The 16,810-nt window shown below is 35.2% G+C and overlaps 1 protein-coding gene across 2 annotated transcripts; it reads left to right on the top strand.

Moving 5' to 3' along the window:
* Positions 1-2,188: 2,188 nt before the first annotated feature.
* Positions 2,189-7,551, top strand: LOC125480724 (autophagy-related protein 3-like). Of its 2 annotated transcripts, XR_007260993.1 has the most exons (11): positions 2,189-2,547; positions 2,848-2,918; positions 3,405-3,521; positions 3,599-3,759; positions 3,886-3,959; positions 4,226-4,277; positions 5,556-5,621; positions 6,153-6,280; positions 6,813-6,922; positions 7,303-7,381; positions 7,469-7,551. XR_007260993.1 is itself a non-coding variant. In XM_048591795.1 (10 exons), the coding sequence occupies exons 1-9, from the start codon at positions 2,387-2,389 to the stop codon at positions 6,907-6,909; spliced, it is 927 nt and encodes a 308-aa protein (XP_048447752.1). In that variant the 5' UTR covers positions 2,189-2,386; the 3' UTR covers positions 6,910-6,922; positions 7,303-7,551. The 2 variants fall into 2 exon arrangements, 1 of the variants encoding a protein (XP_048447752.1); XM_048591795.1 differs by having other exon boundaries at positions 7,303-7,551.
* The last annotated feature ends 9,259 nt before the right edge of the window (positions 7,552-16,810 follow it).

Here is a 16,810-nt window from a genome sequence, read left to right as displayed (position 1 = left end):
GGGACCCAAAATCAAAAGTAAAGAGTACTTAATACCAAACTAAAATTTTGGTTTTAACATAAATAAAATATATTTAGTAATCACTTAAGAAGGTATCTTGCTTGCGTGAGAGTGCCTGATTACATTTTAGTTGATCCTTTGGCAATGAGCAATAGGTTTTGGTGCAGAACCAATAAATCTCCACTTGTACTTTATTTGCGATTCAGGAGAAGAATCTAATCTCTCTTTTTCGAGTCTCTCGATTTTAATTACAGTTAAGTTTTTGCTTAAATAGCGTTCGTGATGCAAAAATGCCTCTTGAGCGCGTGTGGAGAGGCTAGTTTTAATTAAATTTAGGATATAATATATAAATAAGTGTATTAATACTTAATAAAAATACATAATTGTACGTGCAAACATAAATTACAAAATAAGATAACATATAAACACTGTAAAGTACTAAAATATACTGAAAACATGGAGAACTAATATATGATGAGTATCCATTCAAATATCCAACAAGTCACTTAAAATTTATTAACAACATAAAATATAAAATAAAAATTATCAATTTTTTCTCTAAGTGAGAGTGGCAACACTAAACCATTTTCTTAAATAAAACAAAAAAGTCAAAAACCACCTAGCCTGCCTAGATTGATCTAGCTCCTAGCACACTTATATCCACCTAGACCGGCTAGGTAAGGCATGGCTAGTCGTGGTGCCCTTTATGATTTTTAAACGCCTAGGAATTAATCACGATAGTGACCAGCTGCATAGTGCCTAGAGCAAAGCTTTTAGAAAACTGATTGCAAGTTGTCAATTGTCCTAGTAGTTAGGGTATCCCTTTTTAGCTCATCCCTAGTACAAAACTAGGGGTGTATTTAATGGGAATTTTTAGAGATTTCAATTCTTTTCACAAATTCAGGGATATTCAATCAGGATTAGTGATTCTTTGAAGGTGTAGGTGCATTCAATCAAGATTTTTAACATAAAAAAAATAAAAAAAAGAAGAAAATTATAACATTATAGGTGTATCCAATTAGAAATTGATTTTAAAGGATTTTAAAATGTTTGAAGAATTTGAAGAATTCGAAGAAATTTGAGAGATATCGTAGTGTATTTTATGCATTCTCAAATCTCATCTCTTTCCATGAGAATTTGAGGGTATTCACTCAAAATTTTAGATATAATTTCTAAAAATCAATTAAACTCCACCAAAATCTTGAATTTATAAATCCATTAAAATCTTTCAAAAGTCCAATTGAATACAACCCTTAAGCTTGTACTACCAAAAAAAAAAAAAAAAAAAAATCTCATCACAAGGGAGGGTAGCATAAAACGTTGAATCTGTGGTTGCCTTACTCTATTCGCTTATGCACTTGAGATACATTTCAAAGGGCATGTTAGAAACTCTGTCAAAATGGCAAGACAAAAGATCATATCTATGTTACTCATACGTTGCTTTAAACATAGTACTTGTAACCTATATCTCGTCTATGTAAGACATTTGTAACTCAAGTAAATATAGGCGAGGGTTTGGTGGGTTAAAATCTCTCGTCTCTTACATCACTTGCTTTGGAAATTCCCTCCATGGCAAGAGATTAGTAGCCCAGTTAGTTAGGAATAGGCTTAACTTTATTTTGATTTTACTTTACTTTTTGTAACTTAAAAGTTACAATTTTACTCTCTAAAACTCAAAATTCGTCGTTCCACTTTGACTTATGGATTCTCTCTCCTCCTTGCAACTTATAGGTCCTCTCTTGAAACATATATGAGACCCAACGCACAATAAGACTATGCCACATGTGCAATAAATTTGATTATAAATCTTTGTTATGCGTTAACATGTAATAATCAAAGAATATTAAGTTTAAAAGAAATTGAAGAGATAAAAAAATAAAAAAGAAATTGATTAGTCTGCCGTACTCAAATTAAACTTACATAAGAAGTTAATAGATCTAAGGTAATGTAGATCGAATTTTGAGTTTTATATAAACAACTTTCAAGTTCCGGAGAGCAAAATAAGATCAAAATCGAGTTCCAAAGGTAAAGTGGAGCGAACTTTAAGTATCAAACAATAAAATGATGACTTTTAAATTATAACAAAGTCAAATTAGCGTATATATCAACAATCGTTTATATAAAAAATAAAATTAGAAAAATATAAATAGAAGAAATCCCTTCGATTCTATTATATATACGGTGTCGTAAATACTTCCCACCCACGAATAGACGGCACAACCACGCACGCTTTCTCCTTCCTTCTCCCCCAATACTCTCCCTCTCCCTTTCCCTCTGTTGCGGGACGCCGAACGTCGAACGCCGAACGCTGAAGCTTGAGCAAAGCAGCGAGTTCGATTATTATCCAAGGGAAAAAAGAGAAAAAGAAAGTAAGAAGGGGGCGGAGATGGTTCTGTCACAGAAGCTGCACGATGCGTTCAAAGGAACGGTGGAGAGAATCACAGGTCACCGCACGGTCTCCGCCTTCAAAGAAAAAGGCGTTCTCAGCGTCTCCGAGTTCGTCACAGCTGGCGATAACCTCGTCTCCAAGTGCCCCACCTGGTCCTGGTATCCAAATTCCCTTCTTTTTCTCTCAATTTTTTTTTTAATTTTATTTTCAATTTTGCAATTTCCAGTTTATTTATTTATTATTTCTCTCAAATTCTCTGAAATTCGAGGTTTGATTCATTGTTTAATCAGATGAAGTTACAGAAAGATGATAAATTCTGACTATAATTCTTGTTAATTTCATTCGATTTTTTTTGTTGGTTTTTTTTCTTCGCATTTTGTTCTCGTTTCGAAAACAAGGTTTGAAGTTGTTATCTTACTTTCCGGTTTGGATTTTCTGTTCGATTCGTGTTGTGTTAGGGAATCTGGTGAGCCGAGCAAGAGGAAGCCGTACCTACCATCGGAGAAACAGTATTTGATTACTAGAAATGGTACAGTGACATCAAATTGCGCTATATATTTACAATCCTTTTCTTGCATTGAATATAATGTTCAAACATAAGAGGTAATGATAGTGTGTGCTTGTTCCGCCTTTTCCTTTTCGTTTTAATCATTGATCATAATGGACCATTAACAGTCACCTATATAGCATTGATCGCAGTTGACCATTAACAGTCACCTATCTAGCGGTCCTCTACACGGTTTTTGTAAATGAAAGAAAACCAAAGAAAGGAAATTTGTCTTCCAAAAAGTTAAAAACTTAGCTCAAGCAAGCCAATTAGTTTTCATAATCTTCACTGAGTTAAGAATCATATGGCCTATCTGTCCATTATTGTGTGTCCGCTCGTGTGCTGCTCTCAATTTGTGCATGTGTGAAGACACTTGCCTCTTTTTGTGCTTCACATCTAAGCTTTATGAAACTGGTGCTATTACGTGTTCCCCGTACCTTTATGGCTAATTTGTTTATTTTTATTCAGTGCCGTGCTTACGAAGGGCTGCATATTTGGAAGAGGAGTATGAAGCTGCTGGTATGGAAATTCTTCTTGATAATGAAGATAATGATGGCTGGTTGGCAACCCACGGGAAGCCAAAGGGTAGGTTACTTCCGTTAAAAGTGAACATCAATAATTTCACAGAACCGTTTACTCAGACTGTTTCTTGTCTTTTTAAGATACAAGTGGTGAGGTGGAAAACTTACCCTCCATTGAAAGTTTAGAAATCAGCAAGAATAGGGATGTGAAATCAGTCCCCTCGCATGTTGGAGTGGAAGATGAAGATGATATTCCTGACATGGCTGACTTTGAAGAAGCGGACAACATTGAGATTGATCCTGTAAGTGTTTAGTTGGCGTGAAAAGATAGTTCTTATCTCTTTAAACCCTCATTGCTATGATGCATATAGACCACGAAAATGATGCTCCATTGATTTAATATATCATGTATGGTGGTTATATCGCAGGGAACATATCTTATTGCTCATGAACCTGACGATGACAATATTTTACGAACCCGAACATATGATGTCAGCATCACGTAAGATTGTTGTTCTCTTTAACTTTTTACCAGGCCCAACATTTTCCTCATTTTAAACTTAGTAGCATATTTTTGACAAAATAAAAACTTAGTAGCATATTTCTTTTTGGAGAAACAGTTATTTTTCATTTCAAATTCTTTGATAATGAAGTATGGCTTTCAGGATAGTTAAATTATAATGCAATTTAAGATCACTTAAGTTTGTTGGTCTGTGTAGTTTATTTAAAGTTGGCATCAATGACTTTATTTATGTTGCTCACTTACAGATATGATAAATATTACCAGACTCCTCGAGTGTGGCTTACTGGGTATGATGAGGTTAGTTTCAGTAGCTAGCAATTTTTTTTTTTTTTTTTTGAATGGTTCTATGATTGTCAAGAATTTATGTCATTTGGTATTCAACTTGAGGCAATTAAAGTTTTGCATGTTCAGAATGTTCTCCATACCAATTTATCAAGCTGGAGCCTGAATTTTGAGCTTATGAAAATAAGTGAATAAGAAGGACTTCTGAAAGAGGTCGAAATTACAATAGGGGTGAATAAGCTATCACCAACTATACAAAAATTGTTGGCATCCAACTAACATTAAGGACAACTAAAGGAGAACAATCATCTCAAGAAACAGCAGTCACCCAATTCACAAGAAACAAAAACGTTTAATTTCAGATGGTGGTTCCTAGCTTGACTTATAGAGCCAAACACATACTCCAATGTAATAAACACAGAGCGCTGTTTTCTATGATAGTGTGCCTGAATTTTTGTTTTGTTTGAGAAAGAGACTGTTATTGAAAATGACAATAAAACAACAAAGAGAAAAACAAATGGTCAAGAAGACCACTGGGAAATTAAGAAAAAGAACAGTGGTAGATATTGCAAAATAGTGCGGATATAGCAAATGTAGTTGTTGGAGACCACGTTGTTCCAGAAGAGAGACCAAAATTGCTAACTAAATGAGCTGATAGCCTAGCTGGAGTGTCCCTAAGCCAACATCATGCTTGAGTAGTAAAGGATGCATAAAAGCTAGTTAGACCCATATTAACTTTATTGGCTCACTTTGGTTTGTATTCACCTTTTTGCTTGCTCACACTATAAGGGATATATTGCTTTTAAATGTGGATAAATAATATATACATGTTTTTGCAAGAAACTCATTCCTCTCCTTGTTTTCTATGGCTCTTGGTGATCAATAGGGTTAGGCTTGGTATCTATTTTAGTACAGTTGGGATTTAAATAATTAAAGAAGATCCAGTTCATCCTAAGAAGATAACGATAAGAAGTAAGTAATGAATGTTAAAAAAGTTCCAGTGGCTTGTTTCTGTTCTAGCTGTGTTGAGGTAACTGATTCTGTATGTTTCCCCAATACTGGGCATACCTTCACCTTGGGATCTGGCTTATTGCTTGTTAAAATGAACGAATTTTTTTTTTTTTTTAATATTTTATTTTATTTTATTTTTATTTTTATGGTTACAGGTTTTTAAGACTTAGTTCATTTTATATTTGTGTGGGAATCTCAATTTGTCTGGTTGTTTGTTCTCTGAAATTTAATTTTCTTTGATATAGACTTGTAGGACTGATTACTCCTTTGTAATGTTCTTAGTCAAGGATGCTTTTACAAGCAGAGCTCGTACTTGAAGATGTCAGTCAAGATCATGCACGCAAAACTGTGAGTTGATGCCTCGGAATCAGATTATTCCTTGCTTGTAGAATTAGAATCTGTCTTCCACGGATTCAAAATTATTTGTTCATGGATATACAGTTACACCTATACATACAATTCAAAGGGTGGAGAGGGGGTGGAGTATATTTCATGGTTTTTTGTCGTCTCTACTTGACTCTATTTTGATTGTCATTAATGTGAAAACGTGCCTTGAAGAGGCCACATCAAGAGGGGGTGGTACCTCACATCACAAGCCACAATGTTTGTTGATTATGCTCGTAAAGCCATGATTTATTGAAGTTACATTTTTGAGGCTATGAATTTGTTATTTAATCCTCAACTTCCCTAGGTAGTCCATTTGAACTCCGGAAAGTGATGAAGACTTCATCCAGATTGTTGTGTTTTTCTTTCTTGTTTTAGTTTTTATTTCTTGTACTTCTTTCAAGGCAGAGAAGTTTTCTATGTGTAAATTGTAATTGTGAGAAGAAAAGGAAAAACTCAGATGATTGTGTTTGACGGTTGATTATTTGGACACAGGTAACTATTGAGGATCATCCCCACTTGTCTGGAAAGCATGCATCTGTACATCCCTGCCGACATGGGGCTGTGATGAAAAAAATTATTGATGTGCTAATGTCACGTGGAGTGGAACCAGAAGTTGATAAGTAATTTTCTCTCTTGCCTCACCCATTTTGTATGCATTTATACACTCTTAGGCTAGTTGTTTATCATATGATGATTTTATTTAATTAGGTTATCACCCAGTGGCTAAATTGAGCTTGTTGGATAGTTGCAATTTTAATTCCCAATAAAAATGTCTTATAGTCGTGCATCATCAATCTTGGAGTTTACTCCATGTTATGTGAATATGTCAATGAACGCATGTGTTCACTAGAGCGTGTTTTGAGCCATTTGCAAACGTTGCTTTTATTGATGCTGGGATGTGGCTGAATCACTAGGGATGTGGCTTATCAATTGAGGATGTAATAATCTAAATTATCAATTTTTTGAGACATTAATTGATGGAGGAATCTTTTTCTCTATTATAAGTTTCCTTACATGTTCCAGTTGGGATATTCCCACCTGTTAGTTGTCAGATACGCATTGTACAGTAACGCTTATGCCATGTTTTACTAGACCAGTTACCTTGAATAGTTATGGACAACATTCTTATCATTGTAAATTTCTGTGGTATAGGTACCTATTCTTATTCTTGAAATTTGTTGCCTCTGTAATTCCAACTATTGAATATGATTATACGATGGACTTTGATCTCGGCAGCTCCAGCAGTTAGCAACTTTGCAGAGGTAAATCTAGACTAGTAAAAGGATTTTATTGTTCTCTAGTATGAGTGAAGTATGCTGGGATTGTTCAAACTGTACTCCACTAAACTGTGTAGCAGTCGACGACTTATTATATTAGCACTCTATAAAAACATATTTTTGCCAGTCGGGTTTTAAAAGTTCATTGATAAGTCTGTTCCGCTAGCTGTTTCAAGTTGCTAATGGAAATGTACCATCCAAAGGAAAACACTTTGTGTGGCGTCGTCAATGTTAGTATATGATGCTTTAAAAGACTGATCTAGAGATGCGGGACGGCTGGTTGGTTATGAACTGGATTTTTTGCGGGATTTCCACCTGCAGTATGTTATTTATAAGCGTACTGAATCTAATTTTTGGAATTTCAGGGGATCGTATATGCACTCGGTCATTGTCATAGATTGGAGTTGGAAGCTAAGATGCTACCATTTAGGCTACTACTGTATTGTACGTATCCTCAAACAATCTGCTACGATCGCAGTACGTTTGACTGCTTGTACAGATGGCTAAATTGTTTATGTGAAATTCTCGTAGGTGTTTGTTGATACGTGTTGCACTGCGTAATTTGCCGTCTATTACACAAAAACAGTATATAATATCCGACTTTTCTAATTTTACCTATCCTGCTCTTGTATTTTAATATTTGTCAATTGAGAACAAATTAGAAACTCATTCTCAAAAGCCGAGTCTAGTTGTGTGGGCTTAAAGTGCTTGATGTGTGGGTAAAAGAGTTCTAAACTAGTCCCACTCTTTTATGTGTGAGGTCACTTAGATCAACTCTCGTGGTTGGGATTAAAACCTAAATTTTTAGCTTAAAAATTTAGATTTTAGCTTAGAAACAGTTTTTATCATCTAATGATATATTTGACTTTTTTGGTAATTTTTTTAAAATAAAATTTTATGTAGATTATTAAAATTAAAATAAACATTTTAACCTAAAAATATTAAATTTTGATAAATAATGAAAAATTCAAATCACTAAATTACCTCATTTTACATATATGCCCCGCATGAAAGAACATGAAAAAAAAACACAACCTACCATATCCTTAAGCACAAATACACGGGAATAGAAAGGAAAAAAAAGAAGAATATCGTCATTAATGCGTAATAAAGATACCAATTAGTAGTGATTGAATTCCTTCTATGGTTCCCCATTATAAACCTGTACGAATATAACCTACTTGCTAGCCCGCGTTGATCGGATAGAAAGCCTTCCTTTACTACCAGCGATTGGAGATCGGATTGTTACCAGAGAAAGGAATGACTATAGGCACAGAACTGGCCTTTTACCCTTTCTTTGCCCTGCTAGCTGAAAAGATCTGTTCTTTGCTTGAACATATAGAGGAAAACAACCTTCTACTTGGCCTCTGTACCAGGTCCTTGGACTTCCAGGTGGTTTTTCTTTTGGGCAGCTGTTCACCGTAGACGCCTACTGACTAAATTGGTGTCTCCTACACAGGCGAGCTTTGTGCCTGGGAAGGAGTTTGTAAATCACTCACTCCAAGTAGGAATTTGTTTGTAATGCTCGTCTAGTGCATTTTTAGTCATTTGTATCTAACATTTTGTGATCCATTTTACACTCACTTGTCTTAATCTGTCATCCAAAATAGCCAAGTTTTTAATATATATAATTAAGGTCCGGGGACTCATGCTTTTGGCATGCGTTTTTGTATGGCCAATACACAATTGAGTCCAATATTGTCTCCTCAGGCTCACGACCAACATGAAAAGTTTTAGTTGAATTAGACGCTAACTGGTTTACCTAATCTGCTACCCAGCACGTTTCAACAATTCAGAACCTTTACAAAGGATGAGGATCCCATCCGGATCCAAATGGTGAGGATCCTAGGGATCCTTATATCTTAACCATTTATGGTATATTGTGCGGTTAGTTTTCGTCAGGTATTATTTGTGTTTAATTTTAAATAATAAAATTCAAATGATTTCTGACCGCACGATATACAATGAACGACTAAGATGTAAGGATCCTTAAGATCCCCACCATTTGAATCCGGATGAGATCCTCATCCCTTCCCAATTCTACACGAATGACACCACAAATGCAATCAGCCTTCAGTCAATGAGATTTTCTATCGACCCCAAAACTCCATCATATCGATGGTCCACATTATTATAAAACGAAAAAAAGTAATAGAGTTTGAAGTTGGGTTGAACTATTTTAAAATATTAAAAAAAAATTGAGCAAGGACTTGCTAAATTACTTAGAAAGTTTGTTGACCACTTAATATAATGAGATATTTACATTAAAAGGTAAGAGATTCTAGCTAAACCATAGAATGAATTTTTATTAATTATGTATTTTTAATATTGTAAGTTCTAATCGATCTAAAACAAAAGCTCCTTTAAGTGCATTGTTTAAAGTTGTCACTTAGTACTATATTTAGTGATATTCATTGTTACTGTTAAGTGACAGGTTTTAGGTTCGATTCTTGTCATAAGTGAATTTGAACCACATTATTACTAGCTTATTGTAAGGCTAAGTTCACATTCTTTTCATGTAGATAATATCACTTGTTAAAAAAAATGTATATTGTTTAAAGCTAAAACAAAGTCGTCACACACTATCATCAACCACACTAGCTATCTAAAATTGCATTAAATTTATCTAATTTGGTTTGCACACGTTTCATAAAAGATACTTTTCATTTTCCTGGCAAAAAAAAAAAAAAAAAAAAAAAAAAAAGAAGGTTTTGCATGTGGGGTTGTATTCGTGAATCCGTGTTATTAACACGTTCTTAGTCTCTCTCTCCATCACCTAATACCAAGAATTTATGGTCATTCATTCTTAGAATTATTATTTGTAATGAAACAAAAAATTTTTTCATTTTCAATGTTTTAAGCTCAACGATTGATTTCAAATTCAAATGTAAAGACAATACATTTCTTAGACGTCATTTGTGACACAGTAGATTTCTCCTCATATTATAATAACTTTAAACAATCTAACATGTCACCGTCACTTAGTACTACAGTTTAAGTGATATTTCTCTTTACTTGTAAGTGTGAAGTCTTATGTTCGATTCTCGCCAAAAGCAAATTTGAATCATATTATTACTAGCTCATTGTGTGGCTTAACCTACTCCCCTATCTTTTTAGTGTAGATAAACATTCCTCTAAGTGAACAGTAACTGCCTTTAATAAATAGTAACTATCAAAGTGGATCCCTCTAAGTGAACAATAACTTCCTTTAATAAATAGTAACCGTCAAAGTAAATCTTCATCCCTAAATTGAACAGTCCAAACAATTCATACTAAAATCTTATTCATATCATATTATAATTGGCTCGTTGTATAGTTTTACAACATAGAGAGAAGTTATTTCTTATGCTTTAAGAGCACAACATGCCACGCACCCATGCATATCATAACACGCATGGGGAAGTGACATCCACCATCATTCCTTTTATGTACAATCGATGAGCTTTTCTCTCTCGAGTCTAGATCTCTCCATTACAAAAGAGGAAAGCATGCATGCATCAAAAGCATACAAGTGTCTAATCATTAATTCAGCAAAAGCATTTGATGCAGCTCATTCCAACTTTTGATCAATAAAACAGAGAAATGAGATTGTTTCCTTTGGACCAGGATCCTCTCCTAATCTAAGAATGAAGATTTTCATGATTAAGAGATGTGGATCGTTGGATAAAAATTTAACGGCTACAAATAAGAAGGTCCTTTTAAATTTATAATAATTATAACTGTTGGATTTTCATCTAACGGCCCACATCGCTTAGTCATGAGGATCTCATCCTTAGATTAGGAGAGGATCTTGATCCGATTCCTTTCTCTTTGTAAACTTACTGTATATATAGGGTAGTGTGATCTACACGTACATTTTTACTTTTTACATATTATATTTTTTTAATTTTTAATTATTGAATCAAGTGAATTGAAAAAAAGTAATGACAAAAAATTAGTAAATGAAAATGTATGTGGGAATATCCATAAACCAATTGGTTGATGATTTTGTGGTTAACTAATTAGTGAAATAATTAATCTGTCTCTTAAATGTCGTTAGATTCTTCATGGTAATCACTGTCTTTTTCCTTGTCCCCTCATGTTACTTTCTTTTTTTTAGGTCCAACAAAGAAATTAGATTCTTCATGTTCCTGGCTAATTATTCATTGTCATCCTCGGACACAACGCCAGAGTACGTAAATTATATACATATGCAAAGCCAAATCATGAGAAGCGTTGTCCACCCAATTCTATACATCATTATAGTTGGTTACAGGATATGAGTCTAATGTCTCGCATTTATGAGTGTTTAGGTGTGTAGTTTATGTGCTAATAGCGTCGTCACTACGTACCAAAATGGGTTCTCGGAGAAGAATGAGAATCTATGTTGCTTTGATTCACTATTTAAAGCCCTTGATTGGCAATCTCTTTATCACTCATTTTACGAATTGTCATTTTGATAGGACAATCTTCCAGCAGGGGAAGATAAAAACGTTAATGTTCCTGAAGAACAACGAATTGTTGTGAACGAACCCTACTATGTCTCATTTAGATCCATGCACCGCACAATCTGAAACTGCAGTGCGATGCATTCGAGATCTTCAGAGCATTGCTCAAAGCATATGTTAGATTTTTTTAACTTATCTAGCAAAAGTAACGAGATCACACACACTAGCTACAAACATGCCTACAAAGATAGATGTGCCTTACGTATGTCGAAACATTGCGCCCAAAGGACGAGTAGTCCCTGAAGAACAGTTGGCCGCAACTATGGGATGGCTTAGTACATTGGCAAATAGCCAATCATCTGCTCTTAATCAGAAGCGTGGTAGACTCTTTGGTTCGAAAGATTCACAACCCCGAAAGATAAAAGAACGAAATAATCGAATCCTCCCATCGGTAACTCATCTATTCCAACCCATGAGGTAATTCTAGATTATGAAAGCATCTATAAAAGACGAATCTGCCTCCCCAGAATCGAGAGATTTGGGTCCATTATGCTAACTTCAATCTACTTTGGAATCATAATGAGATGATAGTCGACAAAGCATTCATATATGTAGTAGCTACTTATATCATGTTGAGCAATGGTATTGAACCTCGCTCCGTTGATGATATTCAGTTACCTACAAATGGATTTTCTAAAGGAAGTGTAATGAAAAGAATGAAATAGGGTTATATAAGGCACGCATCATGGCGCGAGACCTCTCTCAACGCCCTGAGATTGATTATGGAGAAACTTATTCCCCTACAATGGATGTTATGACATTCTGCTACCTTATTGGTTTGGTAGTTTCCAAAAAACTAAATATGCACTCGATGGTCTAGTTCATCGAGTTTTCCTAGACTTGGCAATCTGCTTACACGACCCATTAACATGACACATAAACAACACGAAAATAACGGGTTTCGAGTTAACACGATAACTAATTAGGTTGTTATCGGGTCACACAATTAGAACCCAATAACAACGGGTCCTTAACAAGTTTACACAAGAAGGACACGCGAGTAACATGTTTTAACACGATAAGAAAAAGATATTTTGATGGTTTTAATTTTTTTAAACTATTAAAAAAAATACACTAGATACAGTGGATAAGTATATATTGTTTATTAATTATTATTCCATATAAACTTTAAAGAATTAATTTTTATTTATTTATTTATTTTTATAGTATACTATATGCAAAGAGTGAGATTAAAAAATTAGAAAGCACGTTAAAAATAAAAATATCAAATAATTTAGAAATACCAAACACATTAAAAAAATTATAGTAATTAATATGCAAATGCTCGTAATCACATTTACTACGCTTTGAGGATGGGTACATCTTCGTTTGAATTTTTAAAACTATACAAATCCTCATGAATAAGCCCTTTGAAGCGTAACCGAATAGCTGGAGAACGGATCAATAAAGACTTTAGGTTGAAGTTACCAAGCCCATCTGTGAGGCGGAGCAGAAAGAGGAAAAGAATTGTGCTTCTCTTCAGCGTGCCAGAGATGGTCAAGTCATATATTGAAAAATGGTTGGCTAATCTTAACCAAAAAAAAAAAAAAATGGTTGGCTAATAATGGGTCTGTATGATAAACGGTTATGGAATGTTGTGGTATAAGTTGTAAACAACTTAAAATAATATGTCACTTATTTTCTTATGTGACAATCTATTTAATTTTTGGATTTTTGTTGCAAGCTTAAACACAAGTGTGTTTTTATTCGAAAAATATAAGTAGTAAAGGTTGTATCTAAAGAATCCTAAAATAAATGAGGGCGATGAAAATAAAAATGTTTGACAAGTTTTGTACACAAATATGTGTCGATAGAGTCATGCTCTTCTAAGGTCCTCATTTTGATGATCTCTTAACGAAACACTCATGATACTGTTTATTTTTAACGTTAAGAACATTTTTACTTTAAAATGTCACTCCTAGTACTATTCACTTACAACACATTTTTGTCATTTTGGTTAAAACTCAAAGTTTTCAAACTATTTTCATTAGTTTTCCTTATAAACTAATATAATATTGTGACTAATAGGCATTTGGTCTTCACGAGTCCTCAAAATGAGAACCTTAGAAAAGCTTGACTAGGCGTCAAGAATATTTGAGTTTTTGTTTTGTTTTTTTTTTTTTTTTAACAAACAATTATTTATACTAAGTGCGAATGTGAGTATTAGTACAACCACTTATCTCTAACTTAGTGCGAGCGTGTGTTGTACAACCACTTATCTCTAACTTAGTGCGAGCGTGTGTTGTACAACCACTTATCTCTAACTTAATGCAAGTGTGAACGACAATTATTATTATTATTTTTATTATTTATTATTATTTTTTTGAAAAACTACACTTGCGTCTATAATAATTTTGCAGGTGAAGGACAATTATTTGACGATCAATAAAATCACCTATAATCTTACTATGTCAGTGATTATACAGACACCAATAATGTCTTTAATTATAATGACAAACAACCATCAACATGATAGCTATCCCACTTTTAAGCCGATGTTACCACTTTGTCCCAACATGAATTTCTACAAATCTAAATCCAATCATCGATCTTTTGTAATCAAAAGGTTGTGGAGTAAAAGATAAATAAAAAATTTAAGGAGTTTACATGAGGACTTTATCTGCGAATGACGGAGATATCCTCGTTAAATTTGCGAATCCCACATATATTCCACATGTAGTTTAACCGTCTTGAAGACTTAAGCTACTGGCTAAAATCTTTTCAAGCTTCCTTATCCATGGCAAATAGAAAAGTCTAAAGGGCTTTTTTTGTTTTTGTTTTTTTTTTCCCTCTCTTTTTGAATAAACGATATTATCTTCATCAAGGGACCACTAGACCGTAGTACTAAGTGGTAAAAGTCAAAAGTTATTAAGATAAGATTAATAACTAAATCTTTTTCCTTGTACCTTACTTATTGAAAATCAACTCAATCAATTAAAGAATGACAAACCAATCCACTCAAGAATTCCACAAGATAATTCTAAGATATTATTAACTTAATAATAATTCTTTCCTACTTCGTCTAACAGATGACACATCTTCGCCAACTAGACGTCAACACATGGCATCACAACCCTACACATGTGGCCGGCTATCTCTTTACAAATAGTCCATTCTATACCAAATTCTATTAATCTTTTGTTATGTAATTAAGCTCTAACCTGCCTCTCTTTCAAAGAATTGACTTTGAGATTGCAGATCCATTAACCGAACCTCCCTTATCCACTCTTTGGGCTCGTGGCTTTAGCCTTTGATCAAAGATGTTTAATTGTTTTGCAGGTACAAATTCGTCAAGATTGAAAACGACGATTTTTTTCTACCACAAATTTGTGCATTCATTAAGAACCTGATTTATTTCTAGTAGAAGGATCTTTGCAATCCTTTTCTTGATTTCCCCTCTTCAATTTTCTCACACACTTCTAGTCTCTGAATTTGTTGATAAAATTATTTGCTTATTCCATGGAGAAGAACATGGCAGATATTCTAAAACCACGACCAACGATACGCCCTACATACCTGGACATGAACCAGAGAATGGAGACCTTAACATGGCAGGAGACCCAGGTGCGAACAATAGCATGAGCCCAACTTTTGCAAGATCAGGCACACTACCTAACAATTATAGGCTAAGGGCAGGCTCGAACCTAGTGGGCTCAACCTTCCCAATCCTAAGACCAACAAACCCAGCAGTTGGGACCCAGCCAAGAAGCTCGCGCAAGGTAATATGCAACTTAACTCGCTCCCCGAACCGACTGCTCCTTCAGATTTGACTTACATACGATTGAACCGGGACTTTTTCCACCTCATTGTTCTGCAGATTTGACCCATCCTAACTTAAATTGCTCGCCCGATGTCCATTATACTTCCACCACTAATGGAGATGCATACTAACTGAGTTACACCTATCTCGGAAGGTCGCAAGATTGATGAATGCCCTTGCATAGTAGACAACCTTGGTGAGTCAACCCTTATAACACATCAAGATATAACACACTCCTCATGAGGTGTCCCAAAGCAGAACGAGGGTAGATGATGTTGTTTCTTTCCAACGGCATCCAGACAAGCATCCACTCAACAGGCCACAAACCGAGCATTCAGGCAATGTATACCCTTACCTTGGCCTTCAGGCTAACATCTTCTTTTTGCCCTAGTGAGCAAATAAGCATTCTCTCCTAACTTGGCCCACGGACATGCATATATTAACAGTTGAGTCCACACTCTGATGAACACTTAAGACATAGTTTTAAGCGTAGTGTCCACTCACAACTCGGCTCATAGGGAGTTCATGCCACTTCACACCAGAGCATGCAACATAAGGAATGAGAAGAAGCTTAAGAAGGTTCCGGCTCAAAATTAATTAGCAGTCAACGCCAAACACAAACATGAGCAGCTCGCTTTGCTCGCCAGACAGAGAGGAACAACGTACACTGCAGCCGCGACACATATGAGCAGACTATGAGGAAGAGTAACACAGACCTGTAGATTATTGTTGGGGGTAGCCGGAAGCACCACTACCCCAACAGAGGCAAACCATGAGGAAGTAGAAAGACTCTTATCTACACAATTGCGCAACTTCTAGTGTATAGAGACCATTGACAAGGCACTCTGGAAGGGCGATATCGACATGAGCAGGTCACCTTTCATAGACGAGATCGATCATACAAATGCAACTCACAAGACTAAGATCCAAAGAGACATCGCAAGCACTACTATAGCACCATGATCTTATATAGGAACAACGACGTGCTCATGCGCAAAATTTTTGCTATAACCCTATAGCGCGAGGCGCAAGACTGGCTCCACACCTTGTCGCAGTGGTCAATTTGAAACTAACTTTCCTTGTTTTTAATCATGGAATATGTGTCACATTGCTCAATCAAGAAAAAGTCTAATCACCTGTTTAACATCAAGATGCACCTAAAGTAGACACTATGCAGCTATGTGAAGAGGTTCAAGGTGGAGAAAGATAAGATTGTTGTCGGATGTGTTGACACGATAACGAATGAAATATTTAGGAAATGACTCCCTACCGAGCACCCCATTGACCTTGATGAATTCTTGTGCTTTAGGAGAAAAACATGAACTATGGGGTGAAGTCCAGCGAACCCAAAAGTCATGTGAGCAACATTGGAAGTAATGAGAGGCAGTTTAGAAGAAGACAGACGAGAAGCAGTTAATAACAAGAATAAGCCAAGAAACAAGTGCAAGGATCGTTCCCCAGCGAAAGAAGGTTGCTCAGATGATCACCAAGTTCTTAGTCTCGATTTATCGCCACTTCAAAGATGAACCATGGTTCAAACTGCCGCCACCCTCAAAAGGTGACACCTTCAAGCTAGACCACATGAAGTAATGCACATTTTATCGTAGTCTAATTCTACAAAATTAT

The sequence above is a fragment of a genome, unplaced genomic scaffold (genome assembly GCF_019419815.1).
Source record: "Pyrus x bretschneideri cultivar Hongxiangsu unplaced genomic scaffold, Pyrus_bretschneideri_v1 Contig35, whole genome shotgun sequence".
In the NCBI taxonomy this organism is placed as follows: domain Eukaryota; kingdom Viridiplantae; phylum Streptophyta; class Magnoliopsida; order Rosales; family Rosaceae; genus Pyrus; species Pyrus x bretschneideri.
Note: the sequence above shows the minus strand (reverse complement) of the source record. Positions and strands in the feature narration are given on the sequence as shown.